The following is a 23,484-nucleotide window of genomic DNA, read 5'->3' as shown; positions in this document are numbered from 1 at the left end:
TTGAATACAAAGAGCAGCCTCACTTCTAAAGGGCCACATCACCACAGACCCTTTCCATGCTACAGGAGTCTCTAAATAGGAATAATTTCTAGAAATTGTCCTGCCACAACTCCAGAAGATAGACACAAACTCCAAGAGCCTTCAGGGAACACTGTGGGGTGCAGTGCTTCCCTGCCCAGTCCTTGTATTCTTGCTTGTGATCCCTCCTCTTGATTCTTCCCTTGCATACCCATCCAGTAGGAAAAGCCTCTTTGCAGCTCTCAGTGGGAAATAAAAGGAAAAGCTCCTTGAGCCCATCCCAGCCACCAGGAAGCACCAAGGACCTGGAGAAGACAATTGTTGCTCCAGGAGATGCAGGGAGGCCCAGGGAGGCTCTGTATTGTACAACCACAGAATCTGCTGAGCTGGAGGGAACCCATCAGCATCCTGGAGTGGGTGGGGACAGCCCAGGGCTGAGCTCTCACCCACTCCAGGGGCAGGGAGCCAGGGCAGCTGGAGGCCAGGAGGATCTGCACACACCCCAGGAGCTGCCAGCCTGGCCTGGGGCTTCTCCTCCACACTTCTCTTCTCATGTAGATTAATGCTGGTTAAATTTGGGTTCCCACCTGGCCCAGGCTGCACCACCTGGGAAGTGAATGCACCCAAGAGCACCCAGAAAAGGGACATCCCTTCCCCCAGGTGCCACACAGCTGCTGTCACCTCTTCCCTGCACAAACCCTGAGCCACCGACCTGTCTGCTGCTGGGAGAAGGTTATCCCAGGGCCAGACCTGCCCTGAGGGCCAGGGGGAATGGTTTGCAATTGATTTTTTTTTTTCCAGGAATGAAAGAGATGGTAACTTGGCATTTGCCGGTGTCCAGCCTGTCTGAGGGGGCTGGGAAATGCTGTACAGACAGCACAGCCTCCAGGCCTGACCCTGGGCTGGGGGCTGAGCCAGGGCACCCTCAGGATGCCCCAGGCCAGGAGTTTCTGGTGTTTTTGTGTATCCCAGGATTCACTGCCCCTTCCTGATGCCTGTTGGATTTATCTTGCTTGTGTTTGCTCACACCTTTACCTGTCTCTCTTATGGAACTGCTTGGGTTTTTCACTATTTAACCTTTCTTTGATTCACACCCGTGGCTTCCAGAAGCACATTGTCCTACAGGAAGGATTTGTGGAGTCTGGCCCCAAATGAACACAAACTATTTGCTGTTGAGAAATCCTCTCCATCCTGCCCAAATCATGAGGAAGTGTCTCCCAGCTTCCCAATCTGTGAAAGTCCTGGAGACCCCCATGGCCCTTCCCAAATGGCATTCCCTGCAGGAGCACAGCACTGCTGCTTGGCTCCTCTGGGCTGTGCTTTGGAGGAGTGAGGTGTTAAACTGCACCTGTCCATTTCATCTTGGCTTAAAAGTGAAAATTTTCCACTGAAAATCTGACTCTGTGCTTTACTAAAGCAGGTCTGCAGCAGCACAACTGCTCTACTTTTAAAGCATCCCATTGAAAAGTGGGACACTGACCAAAGGATCATAGAATCCCACAACCTCCTGAGTGGGAATAGACCCACCAGGATCATCCAGCCCAGCTCCTGGCCCTGCACAGACACCCCAACAATCCCACCCTGGGCATCCCTGGCAATGCTGTCCAAACACTCCTGGAGCTCTGGCAGCCTCGGGGCCGTGCCCATTCCCTGGGGAGCCTGGGCAGTGCCAGCACCCTCTGGGGGAAGAACCTTTTCCTAAAATCCATTAAAATCCCCCTTAGATTCATCCCTGGCCCACAGCGCCCAGTCCTGCAGTGTGCAAGTTCATTCTGCACTTACTGAGGCAAACCAGGAGCCTCCTGAGACAGATTGCCTGGAAAATCCTGTTGGAAAATAAACTTTGCAGTGGTGTAGGTTTGTGGGAAGCACTTACCTCACCTGCCCTGGGCTCCTGGGGATTGAGATTGGCTCAGGGGTTTGGAAATGTGGGCCAAGCTCAGCTGCTGGGAGTCTCTGGGAGGAGGGCGATGGAAGTGTTGCTAATTATCAGCTATATAAATTCTATTGAGCAATTACAAATTATCAATTAGCTACATATTGTTATAAATTAGAAATGTTCTATATATTATTATCAGTAACCTTTAAATTAGAAATGTTCTATATATTATTATCAGCAACCCCACATTGGCTTAAATTTGGCTTCGAAAACCATGGTGGGAGGCAACCCAACCTGCCCTGAGTTTTTAAGTTCAAATTTTGTACTTCCCACCAAAAATTCCCCTACCTTGAGGTACCCTCAGCTTGTGGAAGCCACGGTTGCAGCTGCTCCCTGTGCCTTCTGTGCTGTTGACATGACCCTTGTGATCTCTCTAGCACCAATCCCCTCGCTGCCAAACTGCACAGCATTCTCGCAGATGAAGCTTTTGAGTTTTACTGTAGCCAGTGCCACAAACAAATCAACCGCCTCGAGGATCTTTCTGCTCGCCTGAATGATCTTGAAATGAATAGGTAACTGGATGTGCATGGCCATCCCAGCCTGGGAAGGATGTTCTGCCTGGGGAGGCTCTCCTTGTCTGGCACAGCTTCTCCCTCTCTGGTGCTGGTGGGGAGGGGATGAGTTTCACCCAGCCACAGGAGCCTCTGCAGGGGTTTGAGGCGGTGGGGAGCTCATGGAGGGTGAGCAGGAGGTGCCTTTAATGCAGGCAGGGGGCTGGCAGACAAGGAGAGCATTCCCTGCCCTTTGCATGCCTGTGCATGGTGGGTTCCATGGGAGCAGCGAGCTGGCCGTGTGTCACTACAGGACACAACACGAGCACACACTGCTGCTCTCCAGGTGAAAAAAGGGAACTTTATTTTCTGACTCCAGCATTTATAGATTTCCAAAAGTGCCAGTGGATTGGAGGGTGAAAGTGCCACCTCTGCAGTAACACTGGACAAACTAACAGTCTATCAAATTTTTCTTCTTTTATAAAAGAATGCAAACCAATCAGTTATTTACAGAAAGTGTGTGAAAAAATTCCTTACAAGAATATAAACATCAGAAGGCTTAGAAAATCTTAAAAAATCAGGCTGACAGCCATGTACAGTATTTCTGTCACCTAGGAAAGACTGGGAGTGGTGTGCAAGGGCAGCCTGGAAGGGCAGGCACAGCCCATCCTCCTGCTGCAGGAGCAACCTGAAGGCATCAGCCTGCTCCACAAGGAGCAGTAAAGTCTTGTCTCACCCAGCTTCACCCACAGCCTGCCCACCCCAGTGTCACCATGGGCTGGGGAGATGTGACAGACACCAGGAACATCAGGAGGTTTTGAATGGAGTTTTGGAGGTCTCCCAGGCAGCAGCTGGATGTGTTGTCTGACAAGTGGGAAGGAATTTCTGCCTGTTGATTTGTTCATTCAGAGCTGGTTGCAGCCCTCTGGGTGGAAGGATGGTGGCATTGGTGATAAATCTTTCTTCTCATGGCTCTTGTGGCTATTCAGATCTGGTTTTTGTCATGTTCTCGGTCTCTGTCTGTCCTTTGCAGGGACAGTGTGATCTGGGAGCTCTCCTGGTCTATGGGAGGAGAACTGGAAAACAAATAGGAGCTTGAATTTCATTCTTTTTAATGAAAAAAATGGTCTCTCCCTTTGTTTTTCTTGGCTAAATAGTTGTCTTTGCTGTTGGAGGCCTTGAGGGTCAGTGATGGGTCTCAGGTTATGCAGGTATTAAAGAGAACACTGGTTTTCCCTGGAAGCCCCACTCCACTTCAGGTTTTCTCCACCACATCTACCTGCAAAGCTGAACTAACACCTCAGAGCCTCCTGTGTTGGGTGGGATTTCCTGTGGTGCTTCTCTGTCCCATGGTCATGGTCATGGGAATTCCACAGGCTTTGATTTGCCCTGTGAGTAGGTGCAATTCCTCCATCTGTGTTCAGGGTTTCCCAAGTCCAGATTTACTGGGAATATGTTCCAAGGGCCTGTGTGGAAGGGGCAGTGCCCCCTGTTTGTGTGCTGTGGATGGGAGGTGTCCTGTGCAGCGTGTGGGACATGCAGGACCTGCTGCTCCTCCCTGCATCACCACTGACGTGGGGCCCTTGGACAGGGGACAAGTCCTGGAGCAGCAGGAACTGGACCAAAATCTGGGACAAGCCTGAAGACACCTCCTCCAGGGGATTCTGGCAGCTGGGATGAAGCCCAAAGCACCCCAGAACAGCCTCACTCATAAGAACTGTGGGCACACAGACAGTGTTTTATCCTTGGAACAAACTGGGGAGCTTGCTCCCAGCATTGGGGTGCTGCTTCCTGAGCCCACAACATGGAAAAGCAGGGAAGACTCCTCCAGGAGCTTGGCATGAAGTGCTTTGTGCCTCTGTTTTGTTCCAGTGCCCTTGCTGGTGTCTCAGCCTTTGGACACTGCAGGTGCCATCGCTTCCCCAGGAGATTTTTCCAGAGGAAAATATTTTTCCCCCAGTCTTGGGGCCATTCCTTACAATTCCTGGCAAACACCAGGGCCTGACCTCCTCCCCTTGGGCGCCGAGCAGCCTTGAAGCCCAGCCAGCAGCAGCTCTTGTGCTCCCTGGAAGTCTGGGATTTGAGGATGCACTTTGACCCAAGGGCTGGTCACCCTGACAACAGCCCCCAGTCAGGTTTGGGGCTTGCTTTACAAAGCAAATTGTCCTAAGCTATTTTTAATCCCTCCTTCGAAGAACTCGTGTTGCAGCTCCAGGCAGGAGTGGACTTCCAGAGGATTTTATTTGTTATTTTTTCCTAAAACTGAGCTAAGCACCAGGGAATGCAGTTGCTGCTTCTTGGATTGGAGCTGTTCCTGCTGCCATTGCTGAGTGAGGATTTGGTGTGGCCCGGTGGCATCTTGTGACACCAGCATGGGTGGAAGATGAGGAGTGAGATCCAAGCCCTGTCCACTTCCCCAGCACCAGTCAGGACCAGAAGACTGGAAGGAGCATCTCAGCAAGGAGCTGGTTGTGGGAAAGGCTGGTTTTTCTCAGCAGGAAGAGCCTGCAGCCTGTCCCCTGCAGGTGGGACACGGTGACACAGCCCTTGGCTGCTCGTCCTGTGGTGACACTGATCGCTGACCGCTGTGGCATGGAGGCAGCTGGCTCAGACATGGATCCAAGGAGTGATCCCTGTCAGTTATCCCTGAGAAGGAGAGAGAGCTCATCCCCCTCCCCAGCCACTGCAGCAGTGCCATGCTCAAAATCCAGACTGGGACGCCACCAGCAGCTCCTGAAGCCCCTGGGCCAGGAGCAGGCAGCACGTCCCTGGTGATGCAGAGCCCAGCAGTGGCATGGTGGCTGTGCAAGGGCAGAAGGATGGCTTGATCCACTGGGATCATGGCAGAAGGATGGATGTGCCGTTGGTCCCCAGGCCAGGGGAGCTCTGGGGGTGGCAGGGGAGGCCTGGGGTGCCCTGGGGTGCAGGACATGTGGCTCAGTCTGCCATCAGCACCGGGCTGGAGCCCCCCCAGGCTCCCTGCTATTCTTAGCTCTTTCCTTGGGGATCGGTTTTCAGGCAGGGATCAGCAGGAGAGCAGAGCGTGGCAGGGGGCAGCGAGCTCTTCTCCAGCATTATTCCATGTGCTTTGTTATTCCTTGTTCTTCAGCACAGGAGTGGCCCCTCTCCTGCCCTTTCCAGGGGTTTGGGGGTGCATGCCAAGGGCTCCCTGCCAGAGCAGAGGATGTGCCCCGGAGTCCATGCAGTTTCCTGTTTCCCTGGCTCTCCATAGTCAGCTTTTCTAACTCTTTCCTGTTTTTTCTTCATTTTGCAGCCCCAATAAAAGACTTTCCAGCAAGAAGGTGGCAAGGTAAGCTCATACTCCTGTTGTTGTTTGCTTGATCTGTGTGAGGTGCCAGCTCCATGGAAAGAAAACTCAAAATAAGCTTGGAGGGTTGTATTTCTGGATATATTCCATAGTGCTGGGGAAAAGTGGGTTTAATTCTGGGATCTTTTTTCTGGAATGGGGGTTTCTCACTCGTGCACACAGCTGGAGGCTGCTGGCAACCTGATTCCTTCCATTTAGAAATTGGGGGGGCTTTTCCTCATGCTCTGTCCTGCCAGTGCCATAGCAGGGGCCACATGGAGGAGGGAAGGAGTCTCTAGAAGGACATACCCCTCTGGGATATGTCCCAGTCTGGGATCCTTCCCAGGATCACCATGTCTGTAGAGTTCTGCAGGACCAGAGCAGTCAGTACCCCCACCTGGAAGGATTCTCCAGCACCCCCAAAATTCCAGCTGCCTCAGACAGCTCTTGGTCCTGTTTTACTTCACTCCCTATCCCCCTCAGCACTTGGCTTTGTGGGAGCAGCTCCCCCTGCTCAGTCAGGGGCTCTGGGGCACCTGGGTGGGCTGCAGGTAGCTCTGGTTGAATGTTTAACCCTGGTTTAGCCCTGGTTTAAACCCAGGTTTAATGGTCTGCTGCTTCTGTCCTGCACAACCACCTCATCTGATGTCAGTCACCTTTTCTGTGTGGGCATTTGGATATATGTGGTATATTGGATATATTGGATATATCTGGGCAGTTTGCTGTGGATCTCTGGAGCAGAGAGTCCTTCCCACCCCTCTCAGTGTCACCTGGTGCTCACCTTTCCTCTCCCAGCTCCCCCATCCCTCCTGTTCCCATGCCATCCTGATTTTAAGGATAAACTGACTCTTACCTCTCTGTTCTGCCTCTGCCACGCTCAGGAGGGAGATTTCCCTCTGCACTTGTTGGATTTCTCCTCACTGGTTTCCCAGCAGGACAGGGACACTGTGGAGCAGCAGGCAGCTCAGTTTGGGAATGTTGCTGTTCCTGACACTCTGCTCCCTGTGCTGACCCAAGCAGCTTCCCTGCACCTCTTCCTCCCACTGTGCTCTCACACCTTTCCCTTCTCCATTTTTCCTGCACTCAGCAATCTCCCCTGGCACGATTCCCCTCCTGGAAAGGAAGCAGAACCTTGATATTACATTTCCTACTTCCACTCATCTTACTTTCTAGAGCTTTGTTAAAAACACTGGCAGGAAGGAGGGCTGAGGGGAGCAGCCTGTCCCCAGGTTTCCTGTTTTAGGACTCATTTTTGTCCCGTGCCCAGCACAGATAAAGTTAAACTTTTGGGAACAGAGATACCCTGTCTTATGGGGGATTGAGCCCTCCTGGCCCTTTGCTTTTCTGAGGCAGGGATGTGTGGGCTTGTGTAAATATTAGCTAATTCAAGAGCAGTCAGGTTTGGTTTGTGATAAGGAGGGAGATAACAGGGTTTTGCCCAGCCAGATCCTTAAGCTCAGCCCAAAGCAAATCCTTTGTTGCAGATACTGTAATTAGTGAATAATCCCAAAACATTTGCTTTTAGAAAATTGATTTTATTTTGGTAAGGGCTCTTTCCTCATTTTTCTTATCTGGGTTCTGCTCGTGCCAAGAAATCTCAGCTGCTTAAGCCCTATTGCGCTTGGCACCATTTAAATGACAAATGTGCCTGAGACTTTAAAATCTAAATATAAACTGAGGGTGAGGATGCAAAATCAGGCTGTGGTCTCTTGGTAAATGCCAGTTGTGCTTAGTGAGTCCTGGCATGAACACACTGTGTAGTGGGAGGAATTTGAGAGCCTATGGTACAAATTCCTGGGGAAAACAGAGTTTTAAAGAGACCTCGGTGGTTTTGTCATCCATCCTCTGCTCAAAGCAGGAGAGCAGAGTGTTCTTCTCCTGCCTGGGGTGCCAGAGCTGGAACACACCCCCTCTCCAGGGCAGCCATGCCGAGGGAGCAGCCCCTCCTCAGGGTGTCCTTAGTTTGTCACAAAGCTGGGACACCAAACAACCCCTCCTCAGGGTGTCCTTTGGTTTGTCACAAAGCTGGGACACCGAGCAGCCTCTTCCCAGGGTGTCCTTAGTTTGTCACAAAGCTGGGACACCAAACAACCCCTCCTCAGGGTGTCCTTTGGTTTGTCACAAAGCTGGGACACCGAGCAGCCTCTTCCCAGGGTGTCCTTAGTTTGTCACAAAGCTGGGACACCGAGCAGCCCCTCCTCAGGGTGTCCTTTGGTTTGTCACAAAGCTGGAGACACTGTGCAGCCCCTCTCCAGTGTGTCCTTTAGTTTGTCACAAAGCTGGGACACCGAGCAGCCCCTCCTCAGGGTGTCCTTTGGTTTGTCACAAAGCTGGGGACACTGTGCAGCCCCTCTCCAGTGTGTCCTTAGTTTGTCACAAAGCTGGGGACACCAAACAACCCCTCCTCAGGGTGTCCTTAGTTTGTCACAAAGCTGGGACACCGAGCAGCCCCTCCAGGGTGTCCTTTAGCTTGTCACAAAGCTGGGGACACCGAGCAGCCCCTTCCCAGGGTGTCCTTAGTTTGTCACAAAGCTGGGGACACCAAGCAGTCCCTCTCCAGGGTGTCCCCGGCTTTGTGACAAGCTAAAGGGCACTCTGGGAAGGGGCTGCTTATCGCAAAGCTGGGGACACCGAGCAGCCCCTCCTCAGGGTGTCCTTTGGTTTGTCACAAAGCTGGAGACACTGTGCAGCCCCTCTCCAGTGTGTCCTTAGTTTGTCACAAAGCTGGGACACTGAGCAGCCCCTCCTCAGGGTGTCCTTTAGTTTGTCACAAAGCTGGAGACACTGTGCAGCCCCTCTCCAGTGTGTCCTTTAGTTTGTCACAAAGCTGGGGACACCAAACAACCCCTTCCCAGTGTGTCCTTAGTTTGTCACAAAGCTGGGACACCGAGCAGCCCCTCCAGGGTGTCCTTTAGCTTGTCACAAAGCTGGGGACACCAAGCAGCCCCTTCCCAGGGTGTCCTTTAGTTTGTCACAAAGCTGGGGACACCAAACAACCCCTCCTCAGGGTGTCCTTTGGTTTGTCACAAAGCTGGGGACACCGAGCAGCCCCTTCCCAGGGTGTCCTTTAGTTTGTCACAAAGCTGGGGACACCAAACAACCCCTCCTCAGGGTGTCCTTTAGTTTGTCACAAAGCTGGGGACACCAAGCAGTCCCTCTCCAGGGTGTCCCCGGCTTTGTGACAAGCTAAAGGGCACTCTGGGAAGGGGCTGCTTGTCGCAAAGCTGGGGACACCGAGCAGCCCCTCCTCAGGGTGTCCTTTGGTTTGTCACAAAGCTGGGACACCGAGCAGTCCCTCCTCAGGGTGTCCTTAGTTTGTCACAAAGCTGGGACACCGAGCAGCCCCTCCTCAGGGTGTCCTTAGTTTGTCACAAAGCTGGGACACCGAGCAGTCCCTCTCCAGGGTGTCCTTAGTTTGTCACAAAGCTGGGACACCGCTGTCACGAGGCCTCGTTAATGATTAGCTCACCTGGGCTGGGGGTCACAGCAGCCTCAGGGGGGGTTGTCCCCCTCCCTCCCCTTACACCCCACTTCTTCCCAGCCCTATCAGCACTGGGAGTACTCTGGCCTTTGCTGGATAATCCACGGCCTTGGGGCTGGGCTAAAGAAAGAAAGTGGGAAGAGGGAGCTCTTATCTCTGCCCATTCCAAAGAGCAAGGATCCCGGTGTGAAGTCCCGGCAGCGTGTCCACGTTGGAGCGCTGGATTTCCCGGGAGAGCTCCGTGGTGAGGGCACAGCCAGCACTCGGAGAGCAGATCCTCTGGAGAGGCTGAGGAGGGCGGGAGGTGGCGGCGGGGCCGGCCGCTGTCACCTGGTGTCGCCATGGTGCCGGTGCTGGGGCTGATGCCGCTGCTGCTGTGGGTCGGGGTGGTTTGTGTCTGTTTCAGGCAGCTGCACCAGACGAGCTCGCTGGCCGTGGGGGTGATGGAGGAATCCTACCGGGAGAGCCTGGAGTGCACCGATGAGGACATCACCGACAAGGTGGGGCCTCCTCCCCTCCTGCCCTCGGCCTGGGCCAGCAGGATCCTGCTGGTGCTGTGCTGGTGCCCTGAGCTTTGCTGAGATGTTGAGAGGAAGGGGTTCTGGGGTAAGGTCTGTGGTACCCTGCAGCGCTCCAGTGTTCCCAGGCAGGATCAGGCTGAAGCTCCTCCCTTCAGATGAGCCCTCCCCATGGAGGGGATGGAGGAGCAGAGCAGCGTTCCTGGTGCTCTGCAGGGTCAGGAGGTGACACTGGATCTTCTCCAGGGGCAGTGGCTTCCCCCAGAGTGCTGGGAGGAGGAATGGGCTGTTCACAGGCAGCATTTTCACTTCTCCTTCACACAAGAAGATGTTCTGCTTTTCTGAGGCATCCCAGGCAATGTGAAACAGAAACTTCCTCTCCTTGGCACACTCTGCTCGTGCTGTCACACTCTGCTCGTGCTGTCAGGATGGAGTTGGTTTTGTGCTGATGCTGATGGGTTTTCCTGGGGTATTGCAAGAAAAGTGTTGTAGGATAAGATGGGAGCACAGGAAAGATTTTGTTTGAGTATTCCTAGTTAAAGAACAGGGAAAAGAAGCTAAGATTGTGTAGATGTCTACTGAAATCCTGAAATTCCTTGGAAATGACCTTTTAGCTCTGGAATATGAATGTCCTGAGGAGCTCTGTGTGAAAGAGAAATGTGTATGTGTGGCTGCACTCAGAAATAATTATAATGCAGGGAAAACCTTTAAAAAATAAATAAAAATCAACATTTTTCCAAGTGGAAGTTGAATAAAATAGTTGGGTTCCTTAAGGCATTTGACTTGGGAAACCTTTGATGGAAAAGGCACTGCTGGGAAAGGCCTTGTGTGTCTGCATGGCCTCTTTAATACTGCCATGTCTCCTGCCCTTCTCCCAGAGCCAGGATTTGGCTTTTCTAGACATGCTCCTCATTTCTTCTCCCCCAGGATTGTTTTATATGGAATTCGAATGAATTAAATGTAAATACAGCTGGAATAAACACTGTACAGGTACAGGGAGAAAATCCTCACCTCAGGTCCTTCCCCACCAGCTGCCATTGATCCCTCCATCCATAAATTCAGGGTTTCCATCCTGTTCCAGGCAGCAGTGGGGAGTTACCCAGCCTCAGGGCTGCACATGGAGCTCTGGAGATCCACCAGGATCTTTCCCTCTAGACTCCTTTTAGACTAGGCTTCCATCAGGAAGGGGTTGAAGAAAGGAAAGAGTGAAGTGTTTGACCCAAACTGGTACATAGGAACCATCAGAACCTGGGAAACCTGGTGGAAAAGGATGTTTTAAAGGGATGCTTTAAATCAAGGCACGACTGCCCAGTTCCAGTGGGAGCCCTGCTTGTTTGGGGATGCTGTGGGCACTTCTCTGGGTTTGGGGCTCCCCAGAGGCTGATCCCTGTCCCTGCTGGCAGGTGGTGTTCCTGGAGAAGCGGGTGACAGAGCTGGAGAAGGACACGGCTGCCAACGGGGAGCAGCACAGCCGCCTCCGGCAGGAGAACCTGCAGCTGGTGCACAGGTGAGAGCCTCAAATCCAAACCACAGCCCTTCCCAGGGATACTGACTCCATCCCAGCTGGGAACAGGACACAGTGACATGGAGATTTTATATTTTATGGGCTTAAGTTCTCTGGAGCTCCAGGACTTGGCTTTTGGTGATTTTTACATGTGGCTTTTAATTGCTGGAGGTGGGCCAGGGCAGGTTTAGGTTGGATATCAGGAAAGGTTCTTGCCCCAGAGGGTGCTGGCACTGCCCAGGCTCCCCAGGGAATGGGCACAGCCCCGAGGCTGCCAGAGCTCCAGGAGAGCTTGGACAATGATCTCAGGGATGCCCAGGGTGGGATTGTTGGGGTGTCTGTGCAGGGCTGGGAGTTGGAATCCATGATCCTTGGGGCTCCCTTCCTACTCAGGATGGGTTTTTGTTGTTATTGTTGTTTGTCTTTTGTTTTTTTTTTAATAGCTTTCTTGCTCCATGTGTCCCTCCCAAAAGGTCTCTGGAACTTTTTAAAAAACACATATATTTATATTTATATTAAATTTATAATTTAAATATTGTATTTAAATATTATATTTAAATATTATATTATATTATATTATATTATATTATATTATATTATATTATATTATATTATATTATATTATATTATATTATATTATATTATATTATATTATATTATATTATATTCATTCCATTGTTATAGTTATATAATGGTTATGTTTATATTATATCATATTTATGTTTACTATATTTTCCTGCCCCACATGCCCCTTCCAAAAGGTCCCTGGAGCTCCAAGGCTTGCCAGGGTGCAGCCCTTTGGATCCCACATGATGTAATCCCTGTGTGTGCTAATCTGCCAGGCTCCTCTCTCTCCCAGTATAGCTTTACCCTGGGCAGATAAACCCAGCAGAGTTTATCTATAGGGCTGTAATTCTGTTAAGTAACAGTCGTGTCAGGGAACTGAGCCACTCAAACAAAGGTTTCCCTAAGCCCTGATAAACTTGGGAGTGAGGGAAATGTTTTCACTTTAGCAGCTTGGCCTGGAAGTGTCAGCTGGTCCTGGGTGAGCTGGGTGCTGGGGAGGGTGGGAGCAGCTGGGAAAAGCCTTCTCTGGGCAAAGCCACTGCAGAAATTCCAGCTCCAGCCCCATCCCTGCTCATGGCCAGGTTGGACAGGGCTTGGAGCAACCTCTGCTCTGGAGCCAGGCTGGGAGAGCTGGGGGTGCTCACCTGGAGAGGAGAAGGCTCCAGGGACACCTCAGAGCCCCTTGCAGGGCCTAAAGGGGCTCCAGGAGAGCTGGAGAGGGACTGGGGACAAGGCATGGAGGGACAGGACACAGGGAATGGCTCCCACTGCCAAAGGGCAGGGCTGGATGGGATATTGGGAATTAGGAATTGTTCCCTGGGAGGGTGGGCAGGCCCTGGCACAGGGTGCCCAGAGCAGCTGGGGCTGCCCCTGGATCCCTGGCAGTGCCCAAGGCCAGGCTGGGCAGGGCTTGGAGCAGCCTGGGACAGTGGGAGGTGTCCCTGCCATGGCAGGGGTGGCACTGGATGGGCCTTAAGGTCCCTCCCAGCCCAAACCCTTCTGGGATTCTGTGATCTGCAGTTCTGCTGACACACAGGGAAGGGTGACCTGCAGATCCCCTGTTTCTTGTTGGGATCACAAGAGAGTGAAAACAAGGATTGAGGCTGTTGACTTCTCTCTGAGCAATGAGACCACTTCCTGCTGGAAACAGCTGAAGGAGGATTTCTCTGCCATGGCCACTGCAGGTGGAACCACAAACCCTGGGATTTGTGTTTGGATTAGAAGCTCTTAAAGGTCTTTTGCAACCTCAGTGACTCTGAGATTCCCATTAAGAGATGTGTATGTGTGTGGCTGCACTTGGAAATAATTCTAATGCATAGAAGACATTTAAAAATAATTAAAAATGCCATCTTTCCCAGGGTGGAAATTGAATAGCATGCTTGTGTTCCTTAAGGCACCTGACTTGGGAAACCTGTGATGGAAGAGGTGCTGCTTCCCCTGCTGCATCTGCTGGGATGCAGTGAAGCTGTTTGAGATGGTCATTGGTGTGTTTTCCCTGGAAGCCTGTTCTGTTTTATAATCTGCTTCTCCCAGCTCACCTGAGGGGTGGGAAGGGGGCTGGGAGGAGAGTCTGGTCCCTGCCTTGGGATGGCAGCCTGCTCCTCAGGACAGTTCAATCCCCTCTTTGTCCTCTCTGCAGAGCAAATGCACTCGAGGAGCAGCTGAAGGAGCAGGAGCTGAGGGCTGACCAGACCCTGCTGGAGGAGATCAAGAAGCAGAGGGAGCTGCTCAGCAAAATGGAGAGGGAGAAGAGCATTGAGATCGAGAACCTGCAGGCCAGGTGGGGCTGGGGGTCAGCTCTCCTGGAGCCACCCCAGAATCTGTGCCCAGGCAGCCTTGGGGGGACACAGGGAGGCAGGCAGGGAGTTTAATGGGTTCAAGGTGTGACTAAAACCACCACAAACCCTGAGTTTTGGTTATTTCCACCTTTGGCCCACAGACCTAATCTTGGATTCTTTATTTGAGATGCTCTGATGCATTTTAAGTTTCACTCCCACCCTTTATCCACATGCCTGCCCTGCAGTGAGGGGATGAAGAGGGAATTTGTTAATGCTTTTTCCCATAAATGACCCCTTGGGGTACTTTTGGTGCCCAGATGTTTTCCACCTTGATGGAAACAGGCAAATACCTGGGAAAGAGGCAGAGTGTCCCAGCCAGGGTGCTTTGTGCTGCCTGGTGGATTCCAAAGGAAGAAGTGGGGTGGGAGAGGTGTCAGTTATTTGACAGGGCTTTTCCAGCTTTCCCAGAGTGTTTTGCTGTTGTTCATCCCTTGCAGTCCATGGAAGGTGAGGACAGTGGGGTTTTCCCTGGGAATGCAAACCCAAAGCCCTCTCTGAGCCCCTGTTCTGTTGTCTCTGCTGCTGAGGCTTGTGCAGGGACAGAAAAAAACCTTGGAACAAGGAATAGCACTGGAGCTGATGGATGTCAGGGTTGTGTAGATGCCCCTCTCTTTCCCCTGGCAGCAGAAACATCTCAGGGTTTGCCTTGAACACGTGAATCCCTGCTGGCTTCCCTTTGGTTTCATATTCCTGGGGATGTTTTCTCCCCTGTGTGGGATGCTGGGATGAGTTTCACACCCGTTCCCTCTGCAGGCTGCAGCAGCTGGATGATGAGAACAGTGAGCTGAGGTCCTGTGTCCCCTGCCTGAGAGCCAACATCGAGAGGCTTGAGGAGGTGAGGCCAGAGGGTGCCTGGTTTTGGGGTGAAATTCTGGCTTTGGGATGAATTTTCATGGACACAAGATCCATTTAATGTAACAAAGCAGTTGCTTCCATTTTCCAGTCACTGCAGGCCCCACTTTGGACAGCACTATCCCACACAGTTATCTTTGCAGGTTCCCACTGTTCAGCCTGGAAGCTGGGAATAAACCCCTGATAAATCCCTGTGGCCAGTCCAGTGCAGGGGAGGAGGAGGAGCAGGGATGCTCCATCTCCATGTCCTGGGATTTGTCAGTTGAGTTTCCAAAGATCTGTGTCACCTCCCAGCCCCTCTCCCTGTCACCCTGCTCGGGATCCAAGGCCCTGCAGGGCTGGGGCTTCCTGAAGCTCCTTGGGATGGGCAGGAGCCTCACCTTCAGGGATGGTGTGGGTTACAGGTGGGACACCTGCAACAGGGGCTGCATTTTGTCTCTGCCAAGCTTGGGGCAGAATTAAAGTTAAAATTGAACTGAGATCAAACCTTCTCTCCCAGCTGAAGGGCCTGAGGCATTTTTTCCCTGTTTAATCCCATGGGAGAGCTCTGCAGTTCCATCCTCCTGATGTGGTCTTCATCTGCCAGGGTCTTGTGAGCACAGCTGAGGCTGGGGGCAAATCCCAGTGGCTCTGAGGATAAATTCCCAGCCATGGGAAGTTGGTTTTGATCCATGCAGAGCCATTCTCCTTTCCTCCACATGAGTGGGTGAAGGAGGAGCAAGAGCTGCACTCACTGCCCCTCCCTGCGCAGGAGAAGCCTGGCTGATGAGCTGCTCTCCTGTCCAGTGCCCAAAAATCAGGATTTTGTTGTCACTGTTGCCTTTCCTGCTTGGTGCTGCTCCATGGAGCAGGACACCCTGAGCTGTGGAGTCTTTGCTTCTTTTCTGCCAGGGTCAGGATTAAATCACAAGAAGATATTTCTTGTTGGGACTCAGATCTTTATTAGTTCTTATCTCTGTTACAGTCTCACAAACTGTAAGTTATACAGCACTTCACTCTAACAAACTAAAAATGGAGCCCTGTCTCTCTCTCTCTCTCTACAAGGCCTTTTAAGGCTAAACTGTCCAATTAAGAAATGACACCCAAATTATTTTTACTTTTAACCCAATAATCAACCACCCATGCCTGCAATGTGGACTTTGTATCCAATTACACAAAACCACCCAAACCCATGGAGAAGAGGGTGAACAAGAAGGAGCAGCCTCTGCCCTAAAACCTCCATCTTGCTTTATATCTATTGCTATATTCTAAACCCTTATACTCTGAGTTTCCCACCCTGTGATGTTACACACTTGTGTTCAAACTCCACCCCCACAATCCCAGTTCTGTCATTCCAGTTTGGAAGCTTCTCCACAGCCTCAGGTCAGTGCAATGTTCTCCTGGGGGTCAGTGCCTGGCAGCACAGAAAGTCTGAAATTCTCAGCAGCCAGGGTTCCAGCACAGAGCCAGGTCTGGAGCTTCCCCATGGAGCTGCTCCTCAGCCCTGTGTCCCATGGGCCATCCATCACCAGCACTGCAGGGGTCCTTTGGCATTTGTGGAGTTCTGAAAGCCAAAATTCTTCCCATGGGACTGGGAGCTGTGAGCCCGGGGAGATTTGGGAGTGCAACAATGGTAAAACTTGTGGGCTGAGGGAAAAGACAGTTTAAGTAAAGCAACAGCTGCCCACAGAAGCAAAGCAAAATAAGGATTAATTCACTGCTTCCCAAGGCAGACAGGTGTTCAGGCATCTCCTGGAAAGCAGAGCTCCATCATCAGTCAGGGAGCCTAATGGTGACTTGGGAAGACAAATGCCATCACTGCAAACACCCCCTTTTGCTCATTCTTCCCCCAGTTTATATTGATGAACATGTTGTCATTTAGTATTAAATGTCCATTTTGACTTCTGGGATCAGCTGTCCCAGCTGTGTCCCCTCCCAGCTCCTTGTGCACCTCCAGAATCCTTCATGGTGAGGTGGAGTGAGAGGCAGAAAAAGCTGGTGACAGGCAGAAGGTGCTGCTCTAGGGGCTCTTGGCATCCTCACCTGCATCCCAAACATTCTGCCTGGCTTTGGGGAGGAGAAGGGAACAGAGCTGGCCTGTGTGTTCTACATCCCATCTTGAACTGCTCTATTCCTTCTTGGATCAGCCCTCAATTCAAACCTTTCATGTCTGAAACCAAGAGGGAGGTAAAGATCTCAGATTCAGGAGTTTTCTGAAATCCAGACATAAGGAGCTTTATGATTTAATGTCTCTCCTTGGCCTGGAGCCCTGTGCTGGCCCCAGCCCATCCCATACCAGCATCGTGCTTCCCACAAAACAGCACAAGGGTGGATATTCATGTGGATTCACTCTGGAGCCATCCCTGAGTGCCTCCCTCAGTGCTGCCAAGCTCTGAGCAGATGAGATCCCAGCAGGCAGAGCCTCCTGGTGCCTCAGGAGAGGAGCATTCCCTGCAGAGCCAGCACCCAGCTGGGTCCCAGGGCCTCTCACTGGGCTGTTCGTGTCCTTGCAGGAGAAGCAGAAGCTGCTGGATGAGATTGAGGACCTCACTGTGCAGCTCACAGAGGAGCAGGAGAAAAAGAGGAAGATGGGGGACAAGCTGAGTCAGGAGAGGCACCAGTTCCAGAAGGAGAAGGAGTCGACGCAGGAGGTGAGTGGAGCCTGGGCCTGCCACAGCCCTGTCCCCAAAATGTGGGAATGTGGCCTTGGCAGCCTCTCCAGAAATGGGTGTCTGGAGCAGGGAGTGCTGCCAGGGCAGTGGGAAGGGGTTCAGGAGCTGAGCTCTGCAGCACCTCAGTCCCTTGTGCTGCTCTGGAATTCATCCAGCCCTGTCCCTGCTGGGGGCTGTGCCACCCTGGCCCCTTCCCTTCCTGCCTGGAGGGAGCAGTGCAGAGGCACTTGGAGCCAGCAGGCAGGAGCAGAGGGCTTAGAGCTGAGAGCCTGGGGCTGGGTCACACCCTCCCAGTGCTCCCATCATCTGTGCCTGGTGATTCCAGCTGGAGCCCAAGCAGGGCTGGCTGTGGTGGCAGGAAAGGAGCTCTGGCCCAAGGTGGAATTAGTTGTCACCGTGGTGTCACTGAGGGGACCCAACCCTGCAGCAGAGGGAGCTGGTTGGGGGGGACCCACATTGCTGGGGGGCCCAACCCAGCAGCTTTGTCTCTAACAAGGTCCTTGCAGGGCTGTGCTCATGTATTTCAGTAGCTCCCCATCTCCTGCTTGCTGGGGGTGTGAGGGAGGAAGAGGAAACCAAATGCCCTCCAGAAAGGAATTCAATCATGGAATGGTTTGGGTTGAGAAGGACCTCAAAGTTCACCTTGTTCCACCCCCTGCCAAGGACAGGGACAGCTTCCACTGTCCCAGGTTGCTCCAAGCTCCATCCAACCTGGCCTTGGACACTTCCAGGGATCCAGGGGCAGCCACAGCTGTGGCCAACAATCCTGCTGCAGCAATCCATGACCTGCTCCCACAGCAGCCACATCCAGAGGGTGCTGCTGGATCTGCCAGGCCTGTGGCACTCAGCTGTCCCCTTGCCTTGCCCTGCAGCTCATTGAGGACCTCAGGAAGCAGCTGGAGCACCTGCAGCTCTTCAAGCTGGAGGCAGAGCAGCGCCGGGGCCGGAGCAGCAGCTTGGGGCTGCAGGAGTACAACAGCAGGACACGGGAGACTGAGCTGGAGCAGGAGATCAAGCAGCTCAAGCAGGTAAGGATTGCTGGGTTGGCAGGGAAATGATTCCCTGATGCCAAGGGAGGACCAGCAGGGTCTGGGGGCTCTCTCCCAAGGGAAGGAATGGATCCAGGAGCCCAGTGCTCTCTTGCTTTCCTGTCCTGGGAGAGGGAGGTTGGTGCTTTCTCAGGGACAGCAGGAGCCCTTCTCTCTCTGCTGTGTCCCCTGGATCTTCCCAGTGTGTCTCATGCTTCCAGAGGTTCTCCAGGCTCTGCTGAGGTGGAGGCACAGCCCATGTGCTGTTCCCAGCCCTGTGTGAGCTGTGTTAGGGTGAAAGCCTCTGTCTGCCTTTGCCAGACTGGATCTGCTCTGAGCACCAGCTGCTCCAGCAGTGTGTGGTTTGTGTGTGTGAACAGGATAACAGGAACCTGAAGGAGCAGAATGATGAGCTCAACGGGCAGATCATCAACCTGAGCATCCAGGGAGCCAAGAACCTGTTCTCAGCCTCCTTCTCCGAGTCCCTGGCAGCAGAGATCAGCTCTGTCTCCAGAGATGAGGTACGTGCCATGAGGAGCTCACACTGCACCTTCCTGGGTGCCTCCACCTGGCATGGCCTGGGAGGAGTGGATGTGCCCTGTCTGGCCCAGCCCATGCTCAAAATTCCCCTGAAAGCTGACAAGAGCAGAGAAATCCCCACACAATTATCTGGAGAGCTCTCAGGACTTACCCTGCCTGCCAGCCCTCCCTGCTGGGAACAAGGGAGCTGCTCCCTGCCCATTTGCTGATTCAGGCAGCTCTGCTTTGCCTGTACTGGGACAGCCTTCCCCTTCCAGGGCAGAGCAGCCACCACGGGCTGTGTGCATCAGTCTGGAGCTGCCTGTAAAGCCCTGGGAGTCAGGACATTCCCCCTGGAGATCCCAGCTCCTCCAGCACATTTTCTCCCTGAGCACCAACCAAGGGGGGGCTGAACCTGCACAAACACTGGAATTAAATCTTTAGCACCTCAGGAAGTGGGGAAACACACCTGGATATTTTGGGGATCCATGGAGATGCGATGCTCCCTGCTCTCTCCATCAGGCTGAGAGCTCCAGGAGGGACAGGAGTGAGCAGAACCAGTTTTTCCCTGGCCATTTAAACAAGGTCAGGAATGTCCCAGCCGTGGATGCACAGAGCCACGGGAAGCCCTGGGCAGTGTCAGGCAGTGACCTCTCCCTCCTGTCCCCTGTGCTGCAGCTCATGGAAGCAATCCAGAAGCAAGAGGAGATCAACTTCCGCCTGCAGGATTACATCGACAGGATCATCGTGGCCATCATGGAGACCAACCCCTCCATCCTGGAGGTCAAGTAATGCAGCCGGGAGGATTTGGTGCTCTGAGAGGATGAAGAGGGACTCCAAACGTCTTTGCACTTGATGAAGGCACAAGGAAGCCTCAGGTCGGGGAGTGACTGAGCCACGGACCAGGGAAAAGGAAAAGCAGCAGCCAGGCTTTGTTGTCTGACTCCGTTATTTTGAAGCCCTCCTGGCTGTGGAGGGGTGAAAGGGAACCTGGAGAAGGAGCTCAGGAAAGGGACACTGCAGGAAGTGCCTGTGGCGCTGGGGACTGTCCCGACAGGCACCGCCCCTCCGAGGGAGATCGCGATGGAAGCGACAGCGCTGACTTTGCCCCGCTGCCCTGCCCGGCCCGAGCTGTGCCAAAGTGTCCCTGACACACCCCCGGGCAGAGCCAGGGCAGCGCCTCCCGGACTCGCACAGGGTTGGGGTTTGCTTTTGGTTTGGGGTTTCGGTTTTGGTTTTTTTTTTAATTAACTTAATGCAAATGGCCTCATCCAGCTGGCTCAGCCCATGCTTGCCCCGTGCTCCTGCTGCGTGCAGAGCCCTCGGTGGCTGCGGGGGCAGCCCGGGGCCCTTGGGGACAGGGCGTGAGCACACTCGGTCACCTGCCTCCTTATTTATTTTTGCTGTCTGTGGCTCAGTACTGTCGGCACGTCTCGGCATCCCGGCTCCCTCCCTCCTCCTCCCTCCTCCTGCTGCCGGGCTCTGCCGCTGAGGTGGCTCCGGGAGGAGCTGTCACTCGTCCCCAGCTGGGGACAGGCTCTGTGTGGCACCGGGGCAAGGCTGCAGCGCCTCACCCTGCGCTGAGGCCGGTCCTGGCCCCCTCTCCTCGTCCTGGGTGGGACTCGTAGCGCTTTGGGAGCTGCAGTGGAGCCCCGAGGTCCCCAGGTCGCCTCCCGAAGCCTGGGGACAGTGGCCTGTGCCATTGCCAGCCGGAGCAGGGCTCTGCTGGTGATAGCTGCAGCCCTGGAGGGAGAGCCTGCTCCGGCTGCCTTTGCCCCTGCAGGAGCCCCCTGGTTCCTCATCCCTGGCACCGGCCGGGGCTGGAATCTCTGTGCCGACGGGGAGGGGAGCTGGAGAACACCAGCAGCTCCCTGGGAAACAAAAGCCATGTTTACACCGGACAGCTCTGGCCTTGCTGGCACCAGCGGCCGTGGCGCAGCAGCGCGACCCCGGCGGCGGCCGCTGTCCCCCCAGGCAGTGCCATCCCCGGCTGCAGCCGCTGCTCCTCTTCCTGCTCGCCAGGCTCTGGGAATGCCAGGACGGCCTGGAAGCAGAAGCCACAGCGATCCCGGGGGTGCCTGCTCCCCCCAAGCCCCCTCCAGCCCTCGGGGTGACCCAGTGTGCAGGGGGACCCTGGCACCACCTCATCCCGGGGGACAGCGGCCGAGCCACGGCCACGGCGCCTCTGGGGCTGATCCCCTGTGGGGCAGCGGGGTCGGGGTGAGCCCCAAGCCCGGGGCAGCTCCTGCACCACCCCAGCCCTCCCTCCCTGCCCCCCTCCCTGCCCCGAGGCCGCGGGAAGAAGCCACGTAATGTACATTTCCAGAGAAGCTTTGGGTGTAAATCAGTGTATACTTGGAGAGGGAAAATTTTTCTATCTTGTAGAGTAGGTATTTTTATAGAATGAAGGTTGATCCATTTTTTTAATACTTTAAAAGAAGAGAGAAATGTATCTGTGTATACACAAAAGCATATATATATATATATATATGTATAAATATATAAATATTGGAGATCTGCCTTTCTCGACTTGGGATCCTGGATCCCCAGGTCTCAAACAATCGTTTGTTTTTTCCTGTCGCTCTCACAGAGGTACTGTAACTGTAAATAAGCACCGGGAAAAAAAAAAAAGTTTTAAGCAAACAAAAAGCACTGACTTGCACATTCACCATGCTTTAAAGTCCCTATGGAGAGAGAAAAACAAAAACAAGACAAAAACTGTACATCCTGAAAATGTTCCTCTTTCCCGACTGGTATGTGAAGGAAGTCCCCCAAAAAAGAGGCAAAAATGGTATTGTCTTAACTGATGTATCAATTCTTGTCGGATTAAAAGCTGTTACTATTCCTGCCCAGAGACTGTTTTTCCACAGAGGTGGATTGGAGCATCCTGAGGATCCCAGTGCTGGATTGTAGCATCCCAAATATCCAAGTGCTGGATCTCCAGTGGGGCTGGATTGAGTGGAAATGCTCCTGCACCAAGGAGTGCCCTGGTTTTGGGAGGATGAGGATGAGGATTATGAGGATGAGGATGAGGATGAGGATGAGGATGAGGATGAGGATGAGGGAGGCTGGACCTGGCTGGAATGCCCTGATTTTGGGAGGATGAGGATGAGGATGAGGACGAGGATGAGGACGAGGATGAAAGCTAGAGCTGGCTGGAATGATTTTTGGGGGATGAAGATGAGGATGAACGAGGCTGGACCTGTCTGGAATGCCCTGATTTTGGGAGGATGAGGACAAGGATGAGGAAGGCAGGACCCCGCTGATTCCAAAGGGATCAAGGTCGGAGGGAGCCAACATCTCCCCAGCCAGCCAAGCTGTGTGGGTGGGAATGGGGGAATTCCCCCTTCAGCTTCCTGGAGGATCCAGGTGGGACCCTGGGAGCTGGTCCTGCTGCCCAGGGCCGGGGCAGGCTGGGACAGGGGCTCATGGGTCCCTCCCCTGAGCAGGAACACGGAGCTTTCCCTTCCCTCCGCTCCGGGAGAGCCCCCTCGGAGCCCTCGGCTGTTCTGAACGGCTCCAAAAATCCCTTAAACGCCCTCACCTCCCTGCTAAGCTGCTCCCCACCCCTCTAAGCCTCCTCCACCCCTCCCCACCCCTTTAAGCCGCCCCAAAGGGCCTGAACGTGCAAAATCCCCTCCCAGCTCCCGCCGTGCCTCCGGATGGCTCCAGGCTGTTCCTCTGAACTGCTCCGGGCAGCCCTGGAGCTGCAGCAGAGAGCTGGGAAAGGCTCTGCCACACCCTGGGAGCTCTGAAACCCCCCAGATTGCTTCAGACTGCTCCACGCTGCTCAAGGCAGCACTGAGGCTCCAAAACATCCCCAGAGCTCCTCCAAAACATCCCTGACACGCTCCAAAATATCCCTGACATGCTCTAAAATATCCCTGAGCTGCATAAAACGTCCCAGAGTTGCTCAAAAGCATCCCGGAGCTCCTCCAAAACATCCCTGAGCTGCCCAAAACCATCCCAGAGCTCCTCCAAAACATCCCTGCCGTGCTCCAAAGTGTCCCTGAGCTCTTCTAAAACCGTCCCTGAGCTGCTCTAAACCATCCCTGAGCTGTCCTAAGCATCCCTGAGCACCTCTGAAACATCCTGGAGCTGCTCTAAACCATCCCTGAGCTGCTCTAAACCATCCCTGAGCTGCCCTAAAACATCTCTGAGTACGTCCAAAGTATCACTGAGCATCTGTAAATCACCTCTGAAGCATTCCCAACTGCTCTGCACCCTCCAAGCAGCTCTAGAGTGCACCAAAGAGTTCCCTAAACACCCCTGAAACTTCATTTTAAAAATTCCTCTGAAATCTCAACCTCTCAATCTCAAAGCTGCTCTAGTAATGGGGTAGGTGAATCACTCTGGGGTTATTTCTGTGCTGCTGGGTTGATTCAAGGAGCTGTAAATCTCATTTGAGCAGCTCAGGCTTTGGAAGGATGGAACTCTGGCCATTACTGAACCACTTGAACTGCTCAAACAGCTCTCGTGCCCCTCCAAGCAGCCCTGCAAGGCACCAAGATGCCCAAACTGCCTCGAAGTAGCACTTGAAGCTCTCTAAACTCTTCTAAAACTCCTCAAAATAGCTGAAAACGGATCATAGGAAAGGTCTCCTGGCAGCTCTGAAGCTCTCCAAGCCTCCTCTGTGCAGCTGTGAAACTCCTCGAGTGCCCCAACAGCCTCCAAAAGGCCCTTGAAACCCCTCTGGACCTTCTTCATGGGCCTCTCAAAAGGGTTAAAATTTTTAATAATATCTCTAAACTCAGTTTGCAACTACCCTAAA

The 23,484-nt window shown here is 53.3% G+C and overlaps 1 protein-coding gene across 4 annotated transcripts in view; it reads left to right on the top strand.

Moving 5' to 3' along the window:
- The window catches only part of RAB11FIP3 (RAB11 family interacting protein 3), an 86,435-nt gene extending 64,873 nt beyond the window's left edge, over positions 1 to 21,562 (top strand). For 3 of the 4 annotated variants that reach the window (XM_066561229.1, XM_066561231.1, XM_066561232.1), the window contains 10 exons: positions 2,335 to 2,469; positions 5,723 to 5,758; positions 9,643 to 9,736; positions 11,158 to 11,261; positions 13,465 to 13,605; positions 14,417 to 14,498; positions 17,008 to 17,145; positions 18,039 to 18,194; positions 18,575 to 18,715; positions 19,392 to 21,562. In XM_066561229.1, the coding sequence (XP_066417326.1) occupies positions 2,335 to 2,469; positions 5,723 to 5,758; positions 9,643 to 9,736; positions 11,158 to 11,261; positions 13,465 to 13,605; positions 14,417 to 14,498; positions 17,008 to 17,145; positions 18,039 to 18,194; positions 18,575 to 18,715; positions 19,392 to 19,505 (1,141 nt within the window). In that variant the 3' untranslated portion in view covers positions 19,506 to 21,562. The remainder of the gene's footprint in view (positions 1 to 2,334; positions 2,470 to 5,722; positions 5,759 to 9,642; positions 9,737 to 11,157; positions 11,262 to 13,464; positions 13,606 to 14,416; positions 14,499 to 17,007; positions 17,146 to 18,038; positions 18,195 to 18,574; positions 18,716 to 19,391) is intronic. The other variant, XM_066561230.1, reaches the window with a different exon arrangement.
- Positions 21,563 to 23,484: the final 1,922 nt, after the last annotated feature.

This window comes from Molothrus aeneus, chromosome 16 (assembly GCF_037042795.1).
Source record: "Molothrus aeneus isolate 106 chromosome 16, BPBGC_Maene_1.0, whole genome shotgun sequence".
In the NCBI taxonomy this organism is placed as follows: Eukaryota; Metazoa; Chordata; class Aves; order Passeriformes; family Icteridae; genus Molothrus; species Molothrus aeneus.
The sequence above is the reverse complement of the archived record's forward strand: the minus strand, read 5'-3'. Positions and strand labels throughout refer to the sequence as shown.